Source organism: Ceratotherium simum, chromosome 5, assembly GCF_057802395.1.
Source record: "Ceratotherium simum simum isolate JZ-2026a chromosome 5, ASM5780239v1, whole genome shotgun sequence".
Lineage (NCBI taxonomy): Eukaryota > Metazoa > Chordata > Mammalia > Perissodactyla > Rhinocerotidae > Ceratotherium > Ceratotherium simum.
The window spans coordinates 61,625,697-61,651,749 of NC_141904.1; the positions used below are offsets into that span (position 1 = coordinate 61,625,697).

General features: G+C 37.7%; 1 protein-coding gene across 5 annotated transcripts in view; it reads left to right on the forward strand.

Moving 5' to 3' along the window:
- The window catches only part of PTPRG (protein tyrosine phosphatase receptor type G), a 687,787-nt gene that overhangs the window by 371,225 nt on the left and 290,509 nt on the right, over positions 1 to 26,053 (forward strand). For all 5 annotated transcript variants that reach the window (XM_014793421.2, XM_087431273.1, XM_004419875.3 and 2 more), the window contains one exon: positions 21,678 to 21,857. In XM_014793421.2, the coding sequence (XP_014648907.1) occupies positions 21,678 to 21,857 (180 nt within the window). The remainder of the gene's footprint in view (positions 1 to 21,677; positions 21,858 to 26,053) is intronic.

The following is a 26,053-nucleotide window of genomic DNA, read 5'->3' on the forward strand; positions in this document are numbered from 1 at the left end:
CCAATGTTGGTAATGCATCAAAACCCTAAGTCTTGTATTAGCACATTTTATATGTCTAAGTTCATTCCCTTACTGGGAAGGAAAAGTATATAGTTAAAAGGAGAAAAAGGCTAATGACATAATAATTGATAATCATGATTTTCTGATCAGAAATGAGTGACATTCTCCCAGATTTAGTGCACGTGACTGCCACTGAATACTGATTATAAATTAAGCTAATTTAAACAAATATTTTCCATGTTGGTTAAGATACCTATGTCAATCTCTGACTACTGTGGTAGGAAAACATTCTTTGAAGTGGAATTCAAAGTAGTTGAATGCACCACTTTGAATTCCACTTCAGTAGTTGTATGCACAAGCATGTGTTCTCCATTGAGGCAGAGAACCTTGTCCCTCAGTAGTGTTCCAGTATACCCTGGATGCAGAGCTCAGTAAAAATGAGCCCTGAAAAAAACTTTGAATGAATATTTGCATCATGAATGCATAATAGAAATAGTAAAGAATTATTAATGTGTTGTGAATTAATTATTCTTCTTGGGGGGTTTTAATTAAATACATGAAATAAAAAATAACAGTTGGGCACACAGTAGTCCAATATTGAATTGTGTGATGCAAGTTATCTTTCTCAGAAAAAGTATTGACAAAGATGGGGAAGGCTTCATTGAAAGGGACAGGATGTGAGCAAGTTGGTTAATGAAGGCTGATCAGGGAATAGAAGTGAGGAGGGGAGGTGGATCTGGGCTTTGCAAGGTACCCTTTTTAGCATGGTTTTTCTACAAATACACTGAGACTCAGTGTCCTTCATTCCCTCCGTCTTGCACGTTTTGTGGACCCTGGTGAGCACATCTGGCCCTTAAGGACTAAAACGTGGCATCTGCCAGCTGCAATGACCAACCTGGGGAGCAAACCACCTGGCCCAGCATGTCTCATGATGTGATGGGGGAGGAGAGATACAGTGATAATGTTTTTCCCCTTGGGAAGCCGCAATGGGGAGATGGAACATGCCCATGTGCCTTCTCAGTTATATCTATGGGATAGATTTATCTACATGGGTGTGCAAATTAATATGAAGCCAATGAGGTTGTTTTTAAGATTACATTTCAAAATAACTTTGAGATAATTTTGAGGCAGATCTATCTCCAGCCATAGATAGATTGCTATCATTTCTTTTTAGCATGGATAATTGTTTATTTGACTTCAGTCATAAATATTCTTATGCAGTTTAATGAAATGCCACTTTTTGAACCATGTGAGTTATATCTTCTGGTTGTTTGTGTTTATAATGTCAATTCAAGTTATTGTGATTTACTGGCGTAGGGTATCTGGGTGACTTTTGGATGGTGTTGAGAAACTCCATGAGGAAAAGAAAAGAATGATTTTAACTCCTTTATCATCTCTTGACTTCTGTCTGTGTTGTAGTGTTAGGAAGAAAACCATTCTTAAGGAGTTTTTCCGTGTTTTTAAAAAGTACCCTCAAAGATATGCAGAAAACAGAGAGAACCATCTAACGAGACCCGAAGAAAACACAATTGCATTAATTTCAAATTTGGTGTTAATGTTTGCTCCTTTCAGAAACGAATTTAATAGCTTTGTCTGCAAATCATAAGTAATACTTGAAAGGGGAGATACCCAATGTGTGTTTTGCTTTGAGATTCTAGTTGTTAACATGTAACAAATTATACATAAATACGCAAGAGAAAAACAGCTTTGAGATTAGAAGGAGTTGTTTGACATAATTAATAGTAAAAGTAAATTAGTTGTGGTGTCTTAATTGTGATTTTTACGAGGGATGTTCAGAATTTATTTGAAACTCTCAATGAGAATTCTGGGATCTGGATCTGCAACTTAAAGTCATATTTAATGTTTGGCTTTGAACTTGGTAAGTCTGCAAGACCAGGTTAGGAAAGAAACACCCAGTAATGGAATTGGAGCCGAGTTAGCTCATGGGAAGTTAGACTTGCCACTTACGCTAAATTTCCTGAAGACTATTAAAACTCTGAGGTTAACAGTGTGATGTTGGTTAACTTTTTATTTATTCTCTGTCCTGCTATTAGTTCATTGATGTCCCATGGTGGTTTGAATATTAGTGAAGGGTAGTTTCAAGGAGCACGTGGTTTCCAAAAGTGAAGATTGCTAATTGTAGGTTCACCATCATAGAAGGACATACCTGGGCATATCTGATCGCGAGAAGTTGAGGAACCTGGTCCCATTGGGATTTAATCGAGCCATTCAGTGGAGAAGATTTTTCCTCATTTGATAGAGCTAATGCTGGGAAAACAATATTTCTATGTTGATTTCCTGTTCATGTTACAGGAAAAGAGCAGGATTCAAATTCTACTGATCTTGTTATTTCCATTGCTCTCATGGTGCTGAGCACTGTGTATGAACTGAAAAATGTCTGTCTATTGAAACAAAAGGAAATCATAGATTGATAAGTAATGGAGGTCCATGAGCAAATTACTTTCGAAACTGTGTCCCTAGAAATTTGACTGCATTGTGCATAGTAAGGGAGGAGATGTATTGTAGGTACATTTCCAGTTAAAAATTCCTCTCCAGATCATTTGGTGCAACGGAAGTACACTGAAATTGGATTGTGTTGATGGTTGTACAGCTCTACAAATTTACTAAAAATGTTGAATTGTACACTTGAAATGGTTGAATTTAAGCACCTATGTTATACCTCAGTAAAGTTGTTTAAAACCCTCTCTGTTTTAAACTGAAACTACATTGTTGTTTATGTTTGTTAGAATATTTATTGACCTGTGTTTATACAGCAGTGCACACAACAGGTGCGTCCCTGTCCGTATAGAGTTCACATTCCAGTGGGGGCGGTGCATAGACAAGAGACAATATACAAAACAGGTAAGTTTGTAAAATATTAGAAGGTGATGCTATGGAGGAAAAAATGAAAAGAGGAAGAAAGCACATTGGGATGGGGATGTTATTCAGGTGGCAGAGCAGGTCTCATTGAAAAGGTGACATGTGAGTAATGATCTCAAGGAGGTGAGGGGTTACTTGTTACCCTAGATAGGACGACAGGAAAATGCTTGACATGTTCAAGGGACAGCAAGGTGGCCCATTTGGCTTATATAGAGGGATCAGTGAGGAGAGAAGTAGAAGCTGCGAGCAGGGAGGTAATTGGGGCCAGGGAGCAGATGTGTTCAGTCTTGTAGACTATTTTTCGGGTCTTTGGCTTTTATTTTGAGTGACGAAGGATGTTGTTGGCGGGTTTTAAGCAGGTGAGTGACGTGATCTGACTTATGCTTTACCAAGATCACTGTGTGCAGTGTTGATAATGGACTGAAGGAGGGGAAGGTAGGTCGGGGAGTCAGGGTGGTAGACTTGCAGTAATCCGCAGGAGGGATGAGGGCGGCTTGGGCGAGACTGGTAGCAGGTGGAAGAAGTCAGCTTCTGGAGCTATTATGAGTGCACAGCCTAGGATTTGCTGCTGAATCTGGGGAAAAAGATAAAAAAGGAGTGAGGGATGACACCAAGTTTTTTGCCGTGAGCACTTGAAGGATGCCGATAAGATAGTGAAGAGCACGTTGTGCCAACGTCAGGACAGAAGAAAGATTTGGAACTTCAGATTTGGAAGTTCAGGTTTGCACATGTGAAATCTGAGATGCTTAGTAATCACTAGTGGAGGTGTGGAGTAGACAGATGGATTCAAGACAAGGGTTTTGTGTTCAGATGTCCCCAAAGGCCTGCAGCTTCTGCCTGACCATGTCATGAGGGATCGGAATCAACATCCCTTTCAGAACGGCAGCCTTCCAAGCTCGCAGAGAAATGTTAGTCTGAAGGTACTGGTGATTCCTTTTTCTATCCTCAGTCTCTGAAGGAGCATGCATGCCCATTGGGATTTAGGACTTTTTGGACAAATGAAGACTTCAGGCCAAGAGCACTGTGGGTGTAAGTTTTACTCACATTGACTTTGATCGAGTATGAACAGCCAGTGGAGTAGTTTGATTGATTTCTCTTGGTGCCCTGCAATTTGCTTCTCTTTGGGATCTTACCCAAAGAAAGGGGGACAGCCCTGGTTTGACCTATTGTAAAGTAATAGGTCAGAATGAAATGTTGAATACAGGACTTGAAGTGATACTTAGAACCATAGTGGTTTAGAGGTCTCTTCATGCGCCTCAGTAAGCATGGTTAAGAGCCTGCTGCTTCAAGAAATGTCTGTGTCTTGTCAAGTGGTTTGTTTGGTTTTTTTCCTTTTTGTTTTTCTGAGTTAGGTGTTTTTGGAGGGAGTTGGGGAGAAATTTAATGCTAATAAATGAAAACAACCTCTCCTACCTAGACACTGAAAGGTCTAACTTCCCCCTTAAGGAGTGGTCCCACGGCTGAGTACAAAGGCTGCTAAGAGAATGAAAGCTGATTACAGCACATTTCCTCCTCTTTGTCCAGCATCTTCTGAAAATGATTATTTTATCTTGAGGCTTTGTCTGCATTAACAGTTTTATCTGTAAGGAAGGGACTTCTAATTTGCTAATTAGAGAGCTTGTTGTTCACAACCAGGATCCTACGGTTTTGGAAATCACTGAACATTTTCTCTGGGATGTGAGCTCCTGAACTAAACAAGTTCCAGCTAAGTTCATCAATGTGGTGGACAGGAATTGACATATGCTTGCATTGTTCGGTGTTGTAGGTCTAGAATCCAGAAGGAAAAATGTATGTTCTATCTCCTGCTTAGTCACAAGATGTGGATCCTAACTTCAGTTTCCTATTAATCTTTTTATGCATCTTACCAAGTAGGATTCTTCATTGTATTGTCTGAAAAAAATGGTTAGTTTCTTCTCTCTCTCTTTTTTTTTCTCTCTTTTTTTTTCCAAAGAGTTCCAGCCTATAGGAATCTCCCATGTAATTTTGTCAAATTGTGCCCTGCCTTCTTAAATTAGTACCTCGAATGTGGTCAGGAATATTTTTTTCTCATGGTATTAGTGGTACTTAATCCCCTAGTTCAAGAATTACAGAACCAACACCACACAGCCACACCTTAAGCCAAAGTTTTTTCTTTTCATCTAAGTGTTTACAGCATTTATTTACTCTGATGCCTCACCACTGTTTTCTTTAAAGTGGATTATAGTTTTTAAATATTTTGAAATTTTCTGTTGTTTTAAATAGAAAAGACCCTCTTAGTACAAAAAGATATGTGATTTTAATTAGGTGTACATGTAATTTTTCCATCAGTTTTTCCTTCCATCTTAATCTCACAATGTTGATGGCATTAGTCTTCTCAAATTTACTATGGTGATTATGGGACCTTCTGTCTTTCTGTAAATGGCTGTCTTTAGATAACAAAAGCAGTCACTTACTTCATTTTCCTTTATCTGCCTACTTAGCTTTGTGCCCCAACTACAAACAGATGGTTTTATTGAAAATGTTAGTACTTTGATAATGATAAATATTTTCTTTGCTGATTATGAGTAACCGAGGTCAAAGCTATCAGTAGGCCGTTCTCCCCAACCTATGGCCTCAGCTGAGAGGTTCAGTCCTTGGTGGAACATCCTTTTGGACCTAGACATGCAATCCAAGTTGAAATTGACCTCCAGATTTCACTAACATTAGAACTGCCCAGAAGTCTCCACTCATTTAAATATTACTGCATCAGGATATTTAAATGGGGGTCTCTGGAGCCAACTGAGTTTAAATCTACTTCTTGCTTAATGATGTGATCTAAATACCAAATAAATTAACCTTTCTAGGTATAATATCTTCATCCATAAAATGGGGATAGTATTGTCAGGATATGATTGTCAAGATAATCCATGAACCTTCATCCATTGTCAGTGGCCTGTAATTGTTAGCTGTATATAAAGAATGGGTGTGACATGGAGAGTTAAAAGCTGATTACTATGGGAGTGGTCTTGGATAGATTACCCGCTGACCCTCACCTGTCTCATCTATATAACAAAGATAATAGTGAAGTTTCAGCTTATGGTTCATTTGAGAATTATGTGAGATGATTCTCATAAAGCACTTAGCACAATGTCTGGCAATAAGCAGTAAGTACTCAATGTCATCTCTCGGTACTGTTCGTGGCTATGTTCATTGTTCTCAAAACAGTTTCTTTGATTCCACTTTTGGAGATGCTTATGTGGGGGCTCAGGAATGTGGATTTTATTTTTAATGACTTTCTCCAGTGCGTAAAGTCCAGCACTTGTCTTTGGTTCAGGATTTGGGAACCACAGTTTCCATCTTCCATGGCCGTCGGTGGGCTGCCACATCTTGCCACTTAAATCCTGAGATAAAATTATAGTTTGCTTACAAATAAAATTGCTGATGTTTTTCTATAGGATGCTTTTTTTTAATGGTGACCACTTTCTTTGCTGTCAATATAAATAGATCTATCTATAACTCTTATAATTGAATTTGTTTCTTCTTCATCATGATCAATTTAATCCCTGAAAATATAATAGTGATTCTTAAGGTTTATGAAGTTTTTCATCAAACATTTTATTTTGATCACAAATTTTGACAGAATGAAAAACAAGAAAGCTGGCCATTTTTGTGTTTTCATTGATTTGTTCTTCTTTATCTTCCCCTTTGTATGCAACCCCTTTTTATGCAACCCTTACTTATCCAAGGGCTGTACCACTAGATGTGGGTAACAAGGGTGAGGAAGTTAAAGTGTGTCCTGCCCTCATGTCTTCTGATACTCTCCAAGAGAGCTTCCTTGTTACCTCCTGTTTTAAGCTCTGCAGTGTTTTGAAAACATTACTAAGTTTTCAAGTGCAACCAACACGAGTATCTGGATTTCAGAGAGAGCTTTGACAGAACATCTCTTGATATTCTCAGAGTTGAGATGGAGAAATGAGGACTCATAGTAGATTGAAAGACACTTCCCAGGGAATTCTGGATAATGCTCCACTGTCATGATGACGAGTTCTATCTTTGGCCCTGGCCTTTTGAGCATTTTTATCAACAGCTTAACAAAGGAGATGGATTTATTGAATTTGCAAATGGCATGTTGCCGGGAGGCATAGGTCTGAAATTAGATGACAAAATCAGGATCTCCTCAGTTCCTAAGAGGCAGGAATGATGGGTGAAAATTAAATATGATGTAGTGGAGGAACAACAGGTAGTGCAGCCACAATTGGAAGAATTGTACAGACTTTGCTTCAAATCACAGCTTCAGTCTTGCACAGCTACTAAGTGAGTCTCAGTTGTCCATTTCTAATAATGGGTATATTAGTAACTTACAGGATTTTCATATGGGGTTAAAACATAAAATAACAGTGAGGAACATAATGACTTCTCGGTAATGTTGGCTCTTATTATATTTGTCTCATTTTAAGGTGAAAATAGAATATCTGCTGTAATATGGATCTGATTTAACAGTCACGTGAAAAAGACCCGAGGATCTTTTAACCCCACGTAATTCCATAATGCTTTTTTCTCAACCTCATTTTCTATTATTGCCCTCTCTCCTAAGGAGCCTTTTTAGACATTTTTTTTCCCTAATCAGTGCCTAACCCATGAAATTTTAATGCCATAGATAGACTATAGATTTGATTATGTACTCTATGTTTTAAAGATAAAAAGAGTAACATATTTTGCCCCCAAGAACAAACTTGCACCCTATGGGGCAATATTACCCCTGTTGAGAGTGCCTGCCGTGATGTGTTAAGACCTCAGGAGTTCCATAGTCCGTTGAGAATGTTCTCAGGTCACAGTCTCAGAAGTGTATGTGTCCAAATTTTATAATAAGTTTTTTTTTGTTAATTACAAAAGTACTACATGTATTCTCAAAATAAATATCTTCCTAGATCATACTATCATTTTTTTTTAATTGAAGTATAGTTGACACAATATTATATTAGATTCAGCTGTACAGCATAGTGATTTGACATTTATTTACATTACAAAATGATCACTCTGGTAAGGTTTAAAAAAACCATCTGTCATCATGTAAAGTTATTACAATATTGTTGACTATATTCCCTGTGCTGTACATTGCATCCCCATGACATTTATTTTATGACTGTTAGTTTGTACCTCTTATTCCCTTCACTTATTTCGCCCTTCCCTCCACCCCCCCTGCCCTCTGGCAACTACCAATTTGTTCTCTGTATCTATGAGTGTGTCTGTTTCTGTTTTGTTTGTTCATTTGTTTTGTTTTGTTTTGTTTTTGGAGTCTACATATAAGTGAAATCATACAGTATTCTTCCTTCTCTGTCTGGCTTATTTTACTTATATAATACCCTCTATGTCCATCCATGTTGTTGCAAATGGGAAGGTTTCATTCTTTTTTACGGCTGAATAATATTCCATTATATGTGCACCACATCTTCTTTAACCATTCGTCTACCAGTGGACACTTAGGTTGCTTCCACTTGCTGTGATAAACATAGGGGTGCATATATCTTTTCACATTCATTTTCTTCAGATAAATACCCAGAAGTGTTTTGCTGGATCATATGGTAGTTCTATTTTTAATTTTTTGAGGAACCACCATACCATTTTCCTTACTGGCATCTTTTGACTCCCATCCCAGAGATGGCCACCATGAACACTTTAGCAAGCTTCCTCTTAATCTTTGTGTATCTTTCGTCACTGGTTTTAATTTGTATTTTACTTTCTTGTTTATGTGATATGATGTAATTCTGTAATAACTGCTCTACAACTAGCTTTTTCCCCACTGAATGGTGTCAGATATGCCTTCCTCCGTTTTAAATTTCTATGAATTTTTTAAATTTAAATAGGTAATATATTAATATGGTTCAAAGTTCAAAGAGTATAAAGGAGTCAGTAGTGAAACCTCTCTCATCCCTATTTCCTCTTCATCTACTAGTGTTACAGTTTCTTAAATATGCTACTAGAGGTAATTTATGTACATACAATAAATATATTTATGGTCATTTATTTTCTCATTTTAAAAACACAAATGGTAGCATATTATAATGTGTGTCTGGTTTTTCACGCAAAAAAAGTGTAACTTAGAAGCTTTACCATTTTAGCTTAAAAAGGTGCCCGCCCCCAGGGTTCCACACTATTCCATTGCATTGATTTGCCATAGTTCAGTTAACTAGTCCTTTGGTGATAGATGTTACCTTGTTTCCAGTCTTGGATAGTACCAACAATGCTGCCATGACCGACCTTAACCTTGTATGAATGTAAGCATATCTTAGAATTAACACCAGGGTCAAAGGAGTGCACATTTGTAATTTTAATAGTTATTGCCAAATTTTCTTCCAATAAAGATTGTATCTCAGTAGCCGTAAATGAAAGTGCTTATTTGAATACATCCTTGCTAATAGTGTGTAATCAAACATCTTGATGTTTACAAATTTAGTAGGTGAAAGATTGCATCTATATAATTTTAATTTAATTATAATTTTAATTGTAACTCATTATTAGTGAGGCACAGCAACTTTTCCTATGTTAGAGGGCCATTTGTGTTTCCTTTTTTTGAACTGTTGGTTCATGTTCTTAACCTATTTTTTAGTTTTCTTTTTTGAGGAAGATTGGCCCTGAGATAACATCTGTTGCCAATCTTCCTCCTTTTTTCCTTTTTTCTCCCCAAAGCCCCAGTAGATGGTTGTATGTCATAGGTATACATCCTTCTAGTTGCTCTATGTAGGATGCCTGCCACAGCATGGCTTGATGAGCAGTGCTTAGGTCTACTCCCAGGATACGAACCGGCGAAACCCAGGCCGCCAAAGCGGAGCTTGCAAACTTAACCGCTATGCCACCGGGCCGGCCCTCTTTACCCATTTTTATATGGGGTTTTGGATTTATCAATTTCTGGAATCTCTTGATATACTAAAGGACTTTCCTTTTTGTGATATGAATTGCAAATATTTTTGCCGATCATTTGTCTTTTGATGTTTCTTACGGTGCTTTCTGCAATCAGAAAATTAAATATTTCTTTAATGTATTTGATTTTATCACTTTTTTCTGACTTTTGGGTTTTACATAATATGTAGAAAAGCTTTTCCTACTCCAGATTTTCCCACAACTGCTTCTTGTACTTTTGTTTATTTTAAGTATTTAAATCTTGGATCCATTTGGAATTTATCCTAGAGTATAATTATCTACTTTTAAACCATAGTACAGTATTAAGTAATAGATGTAGTTTACTTAGCAAGTCCCTACTGATGGATATTTACGTTATTGCCAATTCTTTCATATTATAAACAAAAGGCCAGATGGTAAATATTTTAGGTTTTGTTGTCTCTTTCACAACTATTTCACTCTGGTGAAATAGCACAAAAGCAACCATAGATAATATGTAAATGAATGGATGTGTCTGTGTTCCAATAAAACTTTATTTACAAAAACAAGTGGTGGGCCAGCTTTGGCCCACATACCATAGTTTGCAAACTCCTGTTTTAGAGCATGAGTTAGTCTCCTAAATCTGGAATTGATTCCTTGATCTGTCACTTACTATGTGAGGGCAAGTTTTCTAGCTTCTGAATCTCAATTTCTTTACTTATAAAATGGGGAAACTATTACATACTTGACACAAGTTGTTGAAAGGATCAAAGAAGATGAAATGTAGAAAGTTTTCATCACAATGCCTGGCAAATAGTATTTTCCAAATGGATGATGCCTTGTTGATTTCATTTTGTTGATGTGGACTATTAAATGTCACTCAGTCATTTAATAGTAGGGCTGGGACTAAAGTGTCAAAAAACGCAGTAATCAAGAGAAATTATATTTTAATGCAATATTTTGATTACCAGATTTTTCCTTTTGCTTCAGATTCCAATATGACTTTGCATAGCATTGTTACTGATAATATCCTTATTTAAATTTTTTATATTTTGTTTATCATGGATTTTTTACATTCATTTTAAACTTTAAAACTGCCTTATAATATTATTTCTCTTGATAACTGATGTTTTGGTGAATGCCTCACCCTAATCCTAGCCCTTTTGAACAGATATTTATTTATTGAGTACCTTCTGTGTGCTGTGTGAACAAAATAGACAAGTAGCTGACATCATGGAGCTTACTTTTTCATGGACCATATACTAGGAAGAGAAATGAACAAGGTTAAAGAAATAGAATGTGGATGGGCGTGCTATTTCAGATAGCTAGGTTAACAAAGGCTCCTCTGATTAGGTGAAATGAAGGGAGTTGTTAATGTTCTTTTTGTCATTCTTACTTCTGCTAAATCCCTCCAGTTTTCTTTCTAGATCCCCTTTATTGGAAGTTACTTACACTATAAATTTACTGAAATAGAGAAAAGTACAAGTTAAAGTGAACTATTCACAGTGTAACAGAGAGACACAGAATCCATCATGTTGTTTTGGCTTTACCTCATAAATATGGCGCTTTATGTCTAGACATTTCCCAAGACAGAGTTTAATAGTTAATACATTTTGTAACATACATGCCTTCTTTTATAGTTGTCACAGGAAGGGTGTTAATCATCCTGTCTCCACCCTCTGAAGTGCTTCCCAGTCCCACACATTCCCTCCACACCAGGCCCCTCAGCTGTTGAGTGAGTGCCTCATAAAACTGTTTTTAATTTCTTGTTCTTTTCCTCTCAGCCCTTATGTCAGTGGGTTGGTATATAGACTATTCGCCCTCACAAACACCAAACTCCCAAATTCTGTGTCTGGGAATTTTTCCCTTTTCCTACTTATGGTTAGGATTTCTCATGAGCTGGAGCCGCTTTTATTCGCCAACACATTGTGGGGCATAGAGAGCAGTGGTGTGAAAAAGGCCTTCCATCCAAAGACAGGAAGTCCCCTCCTTGTCTGAACCAGACCTCAACTGTCAGTTTTGTTCCCTTCCTTGGGATGCAGCTCTGACCATTGGGAATGATGCATAATTACCTCAGTGAGTCTTCCCTACGTAATAACGTGTGCTGTGGCTTGTCTCTGAGGCAGATGACTTAAGTGAGAGGCAACTATTCCTGTTACCGCACAAAGGGCATGATCTGCTCGCCGCGAGACAAAAGCCAGTTGTCAAGAGGCAAGATGGTGGAAAAGAAAGGGCAATTTATTACAGCTTGCTAGCAAGGGGGAAGATGACCGACTAATGTCTCAAAGAACCATCTTACAGAACAAAGACTACAGGCCAGTTATATAAAGGGCTGGTTTCTGAGTAGGGGAGGCATCTGGTCCCAGGGTGGGGGCATCCATGTGATTACTGGGTGGAGGCATCTGGTCTCAAGGTGGGGGCATCCATCTGGTCTTAGTTCCTGGCAGTCCTTTGTTTTACCTGATATGCATCAGAGAGACTGGAGCAATGCCCTCTACCCTGATCTTTCAGTTGTCATTGATGATGGCTATCAGCATAGACTCTCTGCCCAGGAGTCATCACATCACATTCCTAAGGAACTCGAAAGAACAAAGTTTTCAACTTATAGCAGCTGGGAGGGGCCATAAAGTCTAGAGTTAGTCAGAGGTCATTCCAAGTCACAATATGGTTTCCCCTCTACCATATGGCTTCCCTTATGTCAACCCTGTATTGAACCGGTATCATTCCCATTAAGACTTTCAGGGATTCTTATCCTATGACCCCTGTGTTACCAAGAGTAGGAATTTACAGCAAGGGACTTCTGAGCTTGTTCCCTCTCCTTTTGTCTAAATGAGATCTTTAAATCTTAAGTTTATCCCACTCCTATAAGGAAAGAGGATAGGAAGAAAAAGACAGAGGAGGGAAGGAGAATCAGGAGATGTTATCCTTATATATTCCATCCAGCATGCATTCCTGATTTTTATCTTTATAATTTGACATTTTCATCTTAGTGATGAATGTAGAAAGCATTGAATAATTTAACTGTTGGTGTTTTTAAACCAACATTCTGATTATATCCTATATTTTTTATTCACAAATAGCAGAATGCCTACTCAAGCTGTTTTAAATACAAAGACACTTAAAATTGAAAGGTCTAGAGGTAAAATTTAAATTTCAGGAATGGTTTGTTCAGATCTGACTTCTATTGTTTATTTTGCTCCTGCCTTTTTCCTTGTCAACTTTGGCGTCTGGCTGATTCCCCTTTGGTTGCAAGTCATTCCACTCCCTTCCTCTTCTTCATTCACATTTCCGGAGGAGAGAAGATTCTTCCCTCAGGTTCTGAGTAAAAATCTGGAGTCTTGTTGTGAATAGTACCAACCTAAAGCATTCCCTCTGACCCGGGAAATCCCATGTGCTAATTGGCTTAGTCCTGCATTAACACCCCTTCCTGGGTCAATTTCTTGTCAAGGAGGATGGGATTAAACTATTTGCCAAATACCAATCAGGCATTATTTCTGGAGCCAGGAGCAGGGTCAGGCCATCCAGAAGTTAGGGTTTGGATGTGGTTCTCAGAAGAAAGTACAGATAATCATGTTTTTTGAGCATGTAGAATGTGCCGAGTACTGTTAGACGGGCTCTATATGTAATAATTTATTTAATCCTCCTCACATCCCTGTGGTTACTTTTAGCAATGTATCCAGTGAGGATGAATGTTGGCTAGACTATCGACAAATATTTTATATGCCTATTGGAGTCTTTCAGGTGTTACAGGAAGTGTTCTTATAGAATTTAGAACTCTTACAAGTTTTAGAGATGATCTGATATGAGTTTGTAATTTGTGTGTAGGGAAATTGAATCATTATAAGACACTGCCATATTCAACTCCTCTTTCCAGAGTTGAAACTGGAATGAAAAGAGCAAATTTGTGGCATGGCTGTCACCATTTGCCCCTCTGGCATTCTTCACAGACATTGTTAATTGATCTTGTCTTTATTGATAAGTGATCATACAGTCATTTGGAGCTAACATGTGAATTAAACCTTATTTGCCATCCTTGAACTAGAACTCCAGTGGCTAGTCTCCTTAGCTGGTGCTCTTTCCACTATGCCATGTGACCTTTCCAGTCCTTGGATGATTGTTCATGTTATGTTTTGTGGGGACAGTCAGAATGCTGAAAGAACAGGTCTTTGCCATATGAAGAGTGTTGACTACTTGAAGACATACTTGACTTGAAGGTTGAACACTTCAGGTCTGGGACCAACTTGCCTACAGTTTATAAATGCTTGAGATGTTTGGCATAGGACAGTAAGAATTGTGACCTTTTTGTGAATAGCTAGATGCTTTTTGTAAACAATTCCATGTGAAACAAAAATAAAGTTGGCCCAACTTTAAACAATATTTGTTCGATTTTGAGTGAATAAACCATTCCAATTAGTAGTAGAAATTTTGATTGAATGTTTGGATGTGGGTAGATTCAATTTGAAAGAGATAACTTTTTAATCCCAAGTATATCTAAACATGCATAGTTGCAGACTTTGTCTTTGAAGGACCTCAGAATTCTCCAGTCTGTGAATTGCATGTATGCTCACGGTGCATGCTTTACTACTGTCATCTCACACACCCATGCAGACATCACTAATCAATTAATCAATGAATCAATCCTTTTGAGCCTCTACTCAGCCTGGAGGTCTGTGGCTGAGAACTCCTAGGTACTCATTATTGGCATCTTCACTTTTGGTAATACCCTCATTTTCCAGAACAGTAAAATAGGCTCCAGAGAGACCATCAGCATCAAGATTAGAATCTGGGACCACCAATTTAGAAATTTGTGCTGTTTCATATTTTACCTGAAATTAGTTTTAACATCCCGTCCTAAGATAGAGAACCTGGGAATTGTTGGTATTAAAAATGAACAAAGTAGTTCCCATTTCTGGTGTTACTGTCGGTATTATTTCTGGTATTATGGTTAGTTATTGATGTTACCTTAAAATGTACCATTGATGTGAAATGGAGGAATGAAGTTTTTACACCTAAAATTTGAAAACAAAAAATTTACCAGCCTATTTTATTATCTGGAAGGTAAATTTATGTTTTCTAAACTGGCTTAAAAATTAGAATATTCCTATCAACAATATTGAACAACTTCATAACTATACGTGAATAAAATGAAAACATTGGAGATCAGCAATATGAATGCTTTTTATCACTTTTTCCTTTTTTCATATATACAACAATAAATTCAAAAGGTAACTTTTTCTATTTTTCATGCATACAACAATAAATGCACAAAAATTTATTAAGCTACCAATAGTGGAGAGTGCCAAAGAATCGTAAGCTAAATCCCATAAAGCTTTTTAATTAAAAAATGGAATAGTTTAAAGATGTGTTTTAGATTTGGGAGAAAAAACATTAATTATAATATTAGGTAAAGAACGTGTACACATATTTTTGGATTGTTGCTGTTGGTTAAAAGTATACAACAAGATTCCAGGTAATAACCCTGAATCCAGGTAATACTTTTAATATAAGTTCCTTGAGGGAGGCATTAATAAGCATATTTGACTAGAAACAGCACATAACATGTACATTAGTTTTGTTTTTAATTAGATTTAGACAGAATTCATTATTTTTAATGGCTTTTCATTAGTGAATAGAAGCCATTATTTGGATATATTATGGTAAAATAAATTCAAGGTGTATGCTTATTTTCTGCAAAGAACCTCTTATGTATTTAAAGAAATCGTTGTTTAGAACACAAATCATAGACCACATATTTGAAATTCCTTTCTTAAAGACAAAAGTATGATTTATAAATCCTCTAAAAATAGCACTTTTATCCCTTTTTCTCAGGCCAGGTAATAATAGCAAACTATATTGATGTGAGGCCGTTACTTAAATTCTGACAAAGTCTTGTTGCTAACTGGTTATATTTGTTCATATTTGGACTTTTCAAGTCGTATTGCTGGAGGTGGAGGGCAACATTGAGATGTTTCTCTCCGATTTTTCTTTGATTGTCCTTTAACAAAATAACTAGTCTTGGTTCACAATTTGTGCATGTCAACCAAATTCTTTGGGTTAAATCTGCCTTAGAGAAACACTGAACATCAAGCAGGATCTCAGATGTGAGCCCAGATTTACAGTATTTGCCGTTATTTCCACGTAGGGAATTCTGTCTGCCTGAAACAGGCCCATTGGAGTTACTCTCCAATTGTGTGATTTATTCACCCTACTGTGGAAATATGTCTTCCTGATGCTAGTCCACTGAATTGTTGCATCTCAAAATGAGAAAAATACAGTGACTTGTTAATGGTACACCAAGGAGGTAGAAGTGGATTCTTTCAATGCACACGTGAGCCATAAATTAAGCTAATAATGTTGTTCCTTAACTGTAATTTTTAAAGGTGAATTTCTTCAACTTTATAAGGTTTTTATATATCCTCAAATAATGAAATATCACCTACAAGCTTGCTGTGTTTTCTTTAGGCCAGCCTCTCTTTTCCTTTGGCTTTGCTCTGTGCAAATTCCTTTTATGCAAAAGGATATGACAACAATCCCAGCATTAGCTATAAATATAAATCAATGCCCATCTCCTTCATCTGTTAGGCCATAGACTTGCCTCCAAATATAGAACAGTAAATTCAGTAAAATCTGGATATTAAAATGTAACCCATTTCATAAAACTTAGATTTTATTTGGCTTCTGTGCTGTGTGTGTATATGTCTTCATTTTGTTGTCAGAGTAACCACAAAAGAATGACCCTTCCCACAAGATTCAACCAGAAAACAAACATGGGTGTTTGACTATTCACTGAACTCCAAACTTTATCCTGAGTTTTCCTACTAATTTCCATGTTTGACTGTACCATTCAGTCTAGAATACCACATTGTGTTTTTTGTCTTGATTTCTTAGTCTTCTTTGGTCTGTGACAGTTTTTTAGTCTCTCCTTGTTTTTTTTTTTTTCACCTTGACATTTTTGAGGAGTACTGGCCAAGTATTTTGTAGAACGTTCCTCGGTTTGGATTTGTCTGATTTTTCCTCATGATGAGACTAAGGTTATGAATTTTTAGAAAGAATCCCACAGAGGTGATGCCCCCCTCTTATCATATCCTATCAGGATGTTCATGATAATCCATGATATCGTAGGTGATGGTAACCTTTGCCACTTAGTTAGGGTGGTATTTACCAGGCTTCTCCACTGGGAAGTTGCTATTTTTCCCTTTCCTCACTTTATTCTTTGGAAGCTAGTCACTAAATCCAGCTGTGCTGGGATTAAGCTTCACCTTCAGTAGGGGTCAACTATACTTTTGACTCTTGTCCTCTGCCCAAGTGAGAAGCATTTAGTAAACTTCACAGCACTTCAGGGTGTGGCTCCACTCAAATGTCACCTCCTCTGTAAGTCCTGTCATCAGGGAAGTGAGAGCCCCTCACTCTCTCTCTTAGTATACCTACCTGAGCCCTTGGTTGCACTACAGGCACCATTATTTCCTCCATTATATAGTCAGGTTCTCAAGGGCTTGCTGCACATTTTATAACACAAGAACGACGGCAAGAATCATAGCAGCCAACACTTACAGAGTTTTTCTTTGACAATGTTCTAAGTACTTTACATGGATTCTCTCATATAATTTTCACAACTGCCTTTTCACATGGATACTAGTAATTCTCCCCATTGTACAGATAAGAAGGCTGAGCCACAGGCAGCTTAAGTTTCCCAAGGAAACCCCAAGGGAACTGGGGCAGCTCTGCCCACTAGCACCCATTTCTCAGCACTGTGCCTGGTACTGAGCAAGCGTTGAGTCAATATTTAAATGACTACAGTGATGGATTGATTAAAAAAACTAATTTTCTTGGGCCGGCCCCATGGCTTAGCAGTTAAGTGAGCGCGCTCTGCTGCTGGCGGCCCGGGTTCGGATCCCGGGCGCGCACCGACGCACCGCTTCTCCCGCCATGCTGGGGCCGTGTCCCACATACAGCAACTGGAAGGATGTGCAGCTATGACATACAACTATCTACTGGGGCTTTGAGGGAAAAAATATGTAAATAAAATCTTTAAAAAAAACCAAACAAACTAATTTTCCTCCTTGATTGACCTTCTTTGCTTAGAGGACTCTGTTAAAGCATGGAAAGAATACGAGAGCCTTAAAATTAATAGTGCTTCACAAAAGCCATCCAAAGCAAAGGTTCTATCTCAGCAAAGGAAAAGATTCTTTTAAAAACCAGTTGCCTTTGGTGGGCTTGTTACATTTGCACACAGATTCCATCATGCACATCACATATTTGCTGCTTATCTTACCTTCTCACCATACAGACTAATTTAACATATACATGAAGAAAAGAGGGAGCGTTTACTCTGAAGTTGACATCCTGACTCTCGAGGCCTAGAGAGTGAGGAAGACTTAGTAAGAAGCCAGCAGATAGAAGTATAAAATTAAAACCAAAATAATGCACAGAGAACATGCTGTGGTGTCATTAGAGGACAGAACTATGCAACTCTTTCATCTCACCTTCCAATTTATTTACTTGTGCAAAAAAATATATATTAGGGACTCACTGTAAGTAGGTCCCTGTGCTAGGCATTGGAATAAACTTGAAGAAGACGGAGAAGGAACCCTGTTCTCATAAAGTAACCACCTAGATGGGGAAGACAGACATTAAGGAATAAGCTATAAATTAAAAGAGTGATAAGATGTCAGAAGGAAACCAAGGACCCGTTGTCAGGATAGTACAGAACCCCTGTGCATTCTTCACAGAAACCTCCCTCATGAGGGGATATTTACACTGAGATCAAACCTTTAGCCTGGGGTTTCAGATGCGTTCATTAAAAAGAAAATACTTTTTTTCCATCATAGGTTGAGTGAGAAACTCAAATCTCAACTGTTAGATTCCCTTGGTACTGATATGTTGGCAGTATGTCTCCATCAAGATCTCATTCCTACAAGTCTCTCAACAAGTGAACAGGAAATTACTTTCGGCAGACCGAACTACCCTGTGGTTTCTACCCCCTCGCCCCACCCCTCGCCTTTGGAGAACATAGCCTTGTATATTAAGTTGACATGCCTGAGCTGGTGTGCTGTTCAAAATGAGTGCTGCCAAAATGCAAATATCCTACGCATTCTAAGAAAAAGTCAATAAGAGGATACTAAAGTGTAAATGACTTTTCCTTCTTATTTTAGATGGGTAATGTCATACCTGAGAGAGGAAGGCTTTTTACTGATTTGGTTTTTTTTTCCCCCAAAAGTAGGTTTAACTACAGTTTTTATTTAGTGTCATGTTTTTTACTTAAAAGCGTTTATTCAAAGTTCTGAAAAACAAAGCATTCAATACTGTGAGACTTGTGCAACTGCAAATGATTAATGATATAATTCTCAGTCCTTTATAAAGTGTCTTAACACTGAAGAGATTTATATAGTGTGGAATGGTGATGGTGCTTCCACGAGAGAATGGGTGATCAATACCTGCAAGCCTGGAAAAAGTGTGCTATTTCCTCCACTAATGACACAGGGGTTTTTGCAAGGCAATGGAGTCTGGAGCATGAAACCACTCCAAAGAAGAATTAATTTAAAATCTGAAGTGGAAGATCAGTTTCAATTAAAATTGCACTTGAATGTGTGTTGGGTGGAAGTGTGAAAGCAAGCGTGTAGTCAGCTTAAATCTTTAGATTGTTACCAGTGAATAAATGAATCCCAGTGGCACGAACCCTGATTATATTTTTATAGAGTGCTAAATTATATTTCACACATGTCTGGAAGGTTATGAGAAATTATGTGAATGGCAAGTATTTTTCGGAGGTTACGGAGTATTTTTTTTATTAGTAGGATAATTATCAGGTGTCTATGTGTTTTTAGAAATGATAGCTTGCAGTCGTATTTCTTTGGAGTCATACATGTTTGGATTTATTTTACCATGCATTTTTTTTCCATTGAGTTAAATTTTATTGTACTAGTGAGTTTCTAAAAGGCAACATTATGTTTGTTGCCTATGGAAACATTGGTTTCCATAAGTCCAACGTAACAGGCCCAATTGTAGCTAATCAGAATTTACATTTTGGTCAGCATCAAATATATCAACAATCACTTTACTCAATTTTTCAGTGGATTCTTTTGGCATCTGGAAGAAAATTTAAAGAGTGGACAGGATAATTGGGAGTACTCCTTACGTCTCCTTTCCCTTGTTTTTTTCTTCAAATGTATTGATGCAAGATGAAAATTAAATTTGGCTAAAATATATGCAGATGCACACTCTGTTCCTTTATGACTCGTCACAGTTTTAGGGAATTTGACCAAGAAGTGAAACAACGTGAGTGAAAAGCCCTTGACTTTTCCTACCTTAGTTGGATTCCTACAGTAAAGAAAATGGTGATGTTAACTTCTTCTAGAAAGTATGATAGCACTTGTAAATGATTTTGAAAAGTGCCGTGAGGCTGCTAAACCTTTGCCAATCAGTGAACATGTTCTTTCTGATAGTCTCTTTTATCTTACTGTTTGGGATGAGGATTAGGGAAAATGACCTAGCCATAAAGAGAGGCCAAGTTATTTGCCAGATAGCAAGCATATGAATCATTTTTAGGGAGCTACATCAATTGCTCTTGCAGCCATGAAGCTTCCATTATCATGACCGAAAAGATTTTCTGTTTGTCCCTTTTTTCATGGTACCGTTGTTTATATCAGCTGTGAGCTGCATCAGACTTACAGGAATGGAGAAATCCATGGCAAATGAGTGTGTGATGGTGGGTTGGGCACCACTGTGGGCTCTTATTCAATGCTAGGGAGACTTGCCTTATGGTTTCCTTGTTTCCTCCATTATACAAGGCTAGGTATAGAGTGAGGCACAAAAATACTGGCTGATGGGTAGGTTGGTCACCTAAAATCATTTTGGCTATTCATCTAGAAATTTAAACCTAAAAAACCTAGGAGTACATGTATATGTATATGTATGTATATACATACACTACACTTTATTGATTGGGAAGCCTAAGTTTTAGCTTCTAAAAATTATAAAGTTTAGACTTATTCTATAACTAATTCTCAAAAAGAGATTAATTTTAATCTTTCTAGCAAAGGATGCTTCTTTTCAACAGGCTACTTCTGCCTTGTTATGTCAAGAAGGTTAAAGGAGGGGCGCAGAAAAATCTCAGAGCTTGTTATCAACTTAATAGACATCACCCTCAGAATATTTTATTTCCGAATAGGGCAGAGAAGGATATGCAGTGTGTTTTCTCTACCTGTGCCTGATTGGTACCCATTAGGATTATGCATAATAGTTGTATTCTCTTCCTTTAATTTTGTGGCATATTAAAAACATCTTTATTTATATGAGAGCTGAGTCCAATCTGAAGTTGGCTTTATACCCTCATCTCCTATGACAGAGAGGGTTTTTGAAGGAGAAGCAAGTGCCTTAACACACAAGTGTACAAACTCTGGCCAAATAGAAAATCTTTCACAATTAGCCATAGGAAAACCCTGCCTCATTCCCTACATTATTGGTAATGACTCTCATCCACTGTTGTGTTGCTTTTAATTTTTTCTTGTTTTCTTTTCCTGTTCGCAAACTGCTAGGAGCTAAGAAGAAAAGTTGTGTTTCATATACTGTTCACAATAGCAAAACATGCTACATTGATTAAGATATTGTCTTCTGAATAAACGCTCTGCTTATTTTAGGAAACTTATTTAAAAATTTTTAAAAATGTGAACAACTCTGACAGCCCTTCTGCTCAGCTCCCTTAATCTGATTACAGGTAAAGTTAACAAATGTTTAATTACAAAGCAGGAAGCAAGAATATCTTAAGTAACATATCTTTCCTTACATCTTCTTGCTGTATCAAGCAAATGGCTTGAATCTATTGTTTTCAATACACTGCCCTCTTTGGAGTGGAGACATGAAGGACGATGTACCTTGGGAGATGCAGTGCTTGGCTTCCTACGTCTGATTTGTTCCATCCCTGACCCTTGAGCCATGAGGATTGAAGTGTTGTTCTCTTTTAACAGGCGCCTATGGTCCTGAGCACTGGGTCACGTCGAGTGTCAGCTGCGGAGGCCGTCACCAGTCTCCGATTGACATTTTAGACCACCATGCACGTGTCGGTGAAGAGTATCAGGAGCTGCAACTTGATGGCTTCGACAACGAGTCTTCTAACAAAACCTGGATGAAAAACACAGGGAAAACAGGTAGACTGTGTCTTCTTTACCTGCCTGCAAATCAACGTGGAATATTTCTGGTTGTCTCTGGTATTTACCTTAATCATGACTTGCTTCTTGAGTAGTGCACGTTGCTATAGAGAACGTATAGCTGAGTGAGAGCTTTGGAATCGGCCCTTGGTTTGAGAACCAGCCACTTGCTTAACTGGCTGTGTGATTTTGTGCAAATTACTTAACCACTCTGTGCCTGGGATTTTAAGAATATGATAAATGTGGATAATAGAATTGTATCAACCTCATAGGGTTGTAAGGATTAAATGAGTCAATATATGTAAAGTGTACAGAATGGACTCTCAGAAATCTGCTCTGTCCAATATGGTGGCTACTAGCCATGTGTGGCTATTTAAATTGAAATGTTAATTAATTAAAATTAAGTAAGAGTAAAATTCAGTCCCTCAGTTGCACTAGTCATGTATCTTTTTTTTCCATTTTGTTAGGTTGTCTATCTGTAATGTTTGAAAGCAGAGAAGACACACATTCAGATTTTTGTGGGGTTTTATTTGGGGGAATCACTTGACTTTATTTATTTCCAGCTTTATTGAGATATAATTGACATATAGCATTATATAAATTTAAGGTTTGCAATGTGATTATTCAATACACATACATATAGTCATGTGCTATATAACAACATTTCAGTCAATGACAGACCAAATATACGATGGTGGTCGCATAAGATGAGTACCATATAGCCTAGGTGTGTAGTAGGCTGTACCATCTAGGTTTGTGTAAGTACACTCTAGGATGTTTGCACAATGACAAAATCGCCTAATCACACATTTCTTAGAATGTATTCCGGTTGTTAAGCGACACATGACTGTAGAGTGAAATGATTACCACAACACATCCATCACCGCACATAGTGATTTTTTTTTTTTTTTTTGTGGTGAGAACATTTAAGACATAATTTCTTAGCAACTTTGAAGTATATAATACTCTATAGTTGAACTTATTCATTTTATAACTGGAAATTTGTGCTGTTTGACCAACTTTTCCTCATTTACCCTACCCTCCAGCCCTTGGTAAGCATCCTTCTACTCTGTTTCTGTAAGTTCAGCTTTTTTAGATTCCATTTATAAGTGAGAACATACACTTTCTCTGTCTGACTTATTTCACTTAGCATAATGCCCTCAAGGTCCATCTATGTTGTCACAAATGGCAGGATTTCCTTCTTTTTTATGTCTGAATAATATGTGTGTGTGTGTGTGTGCGTGTATAACATTTTCTTTAACCATTCATCCATAGATGGACACTTAGGTTGTTTCTGTGTCTTGGCTGTTGTGTATAATGCTGCAATGAACATGGGAATACATATATCTCCTCAAGATAGTGATTTCATTTCCTTTGGGTATATACCCACAAGTGGGATTGCTGGATCATATGGTAGTTCTATTTTTTAGGTTTTTTTGGGTTCTTTTTGGAAAGTGTATGATTTTATTACTAAGGAATCCACTTTTGTGACCGTCATGAAGCCCAGTCTGGGTTAACAGTGATGAGTTCTAGAGGTAACTGCACCCCACTCTGGACTTTCTGGTTATAACCACTGTCCCCTCTCTGCCTCAGCTGAAAACCCCAACCTATGAGGCTTCAATCCCTGCGCTCCTATTCCTGGAGGATGCCAAAGCCAACTGTGTAGGAGGATTTTTCAGGAAAGACGACTTTGTCTTCCTAGAAGACAAATCCTCTACTTTGCTGTATGAGGCAGATAGCAGCCCCAAACCATGGACAGGTTGGGACCTGCGCAGGCTTCAATTTTCAGTTTTTTCAGGAATCTCCATACTGTTTTCCATGGTGGCTGTATCAATTTACATACCCACCAACAGTGCACAAGGGTTCCCTTTTCTCCACATTCTTTCCAATACTTTTTATCGCTTGTCTTTTTGATGATAACCATTCTAACAGGTGTGAGGTGATGTCTCATTGTGATTTTGATTTGCATTTCCCCGATGATTAGTGATGGTGAGCACCTTCCACGTACCTGGTAGCCATTTGTATTTCTTATTTGGAAAAATGTCTGTGGTACTTTACTCAATTTTCCATCAGATTTTGTGTTTTTTTTGCATTTGAGTTGCGTGAGTTCTTTATATATTTTGGATATTAAACCCTTACTTGATATATGGTTTGCAAATATTTTCTCCCATTCAATAGGTTGCCTTTTCATTTTGTTGATTATTTCTTTTGGTGTGCAGAAAGAAGCTTTTAGTTTGATGTGGTCCCAGTTTTTCTTTTTGCTTTTGTTGCTTGTGATTTTGTTGTCATATCGAAAAAATAATTGCTAAAACCAATGTCGAGGAGCTTTTTCCCTATGTTTTCTTCTAGGAGTTTCACGGTTTTAGGTCTTACATTTAAATCTTTAATCCATTTCAAGTTAACTTTTGTGAGTGGTGTAAGGTAGGGATCCAATTTCATTCTTTTGCATGTGAATATCCAGTTTTCTCAGTACCGTTTATTGGAGAGACTATCCATTGCATTGCATGTTATTGGCTCCCTTGTCAAATATTAGTTGATGATTGTTTATGTGTGAGTTTATGTCTGGGTTCTAGATTCCATTCCATTGGTCTGTGTGTCTGTTTTTATGCCAATATCGTACTGTTTTGATTACTATAGCTTTGTAGTATAGTTTGAAATCAGGAAATAAAATGTTTCCAGCTTTGTTCTTCTTTCTCAGGGTTGCTTTGGCTATTTGGGGTCTTCTGTGGTTCCATAGGAATTTTAGGATTGTTTTTACTATTTCTGTGAAAAATGCCATTGGAATTTTGATAGGGATTGCATTGAATCTATAGATTGCTTTGGGTAATATTATACTAGCCACATTTCAAGTGCTCGGTAGCCACATATGGCTAGTAGCTACCATATTGCGCAGCACAGATGAAGAACACTCTATCATAGCAGAAAGTTCTGTTGTACAGCACTGTGCCAAATGCACAAATGGAAATAAAATTCTTATCCTCCTTGAGATTTTGCTTTGTTAATATTTCTTATTGTATTAGAGTGCAGATGAACACTGTCTCTTCCCTTTGTATATCAGGGCAGCAATTCCATCCTCCTGCTTCCTTTTACCCATCTCACTTTTCATTTGGGATTTGTGAATATGATGCATCATATTTTCACTATTGCTAATGCAAAGAGCTGCCTCCTTCTTAATCACTATTGTGCAACTATCAGTTATAGATTGTTCATGGAAGTAGAGAATGCCTTACTTTGCCCCCTTGTCTGATCTGAAAATAAACACCGGGTGTTATGGGTGTTAGATTACATCTTTGCCTAGTGCTACCTGGGGTTCTGTTGGTGCTAAAGATATTTTTCATATCTTATTTTTGAACTCTTATAACACTAATCCATTAAAAACAAATGCTGTCCCTCTCTTTTGAAATAATCCCTTTGTAACCAAGAATGTCACTACAAACCATTCTAGTAATCCCTTTGAGGAACCTTGGCTGCCTGAAGCCCTCATGCTGGGCTAAAATAACTTCACTATCAGCCTTTTGGTCCCATTCATGTTGTGGGTCACAGACTTGCCTTTTCCTTTAACCTAACTGGCTGCATGTGCAACATTGGGGATCCATTTTCTTTCTCCAAACCAGTATTTGTCTGAGATTATTTATGGCTGATTGCTTTGGGTTGGTCTGATTTGTTCACAGAATTGCTTCCCACTCACTTAGCACAGTGATTCCTGGCTTTGGCCTCTTTTTCATAATGTCCCCCTAAACAGTTCTCCTTTGTGCCTTACAGCAGGCTACCCTCTCCTGTACCTTGACTCATCCATTTGAGTAGCTGCTCAGGAAAAATGCGTGTATCAGTAATGTTATTTGTACACATCTTTTCACCTTCATCTCTCTCCTCTCCCAGTGTAGATTGTGTGCTTATTGTTACAATTCAGATTTTGTCTACCAATGGTCCTGCTTTATATTTCAAATGTGAGTGTCGTTTGGAGAACCACGATGGGCATATATTCCTCGGACGATCTGAATGTGGTGGATGCGAGCTTTGCCACACTGGGTGTAATCAGATCTTGGAATTGAGTGCCACCTCAGTGCCATATTCCGGAAGGCTGCCAAAGGCAATTTGCTGAGCTCTCTGATAGGGTTTTCTACTTGACTTGCAACGCTTGACAGCCTTCTGCAAAGATAACACGTTTCAGTGACAGCTTTCAGCTTGGTATTTCC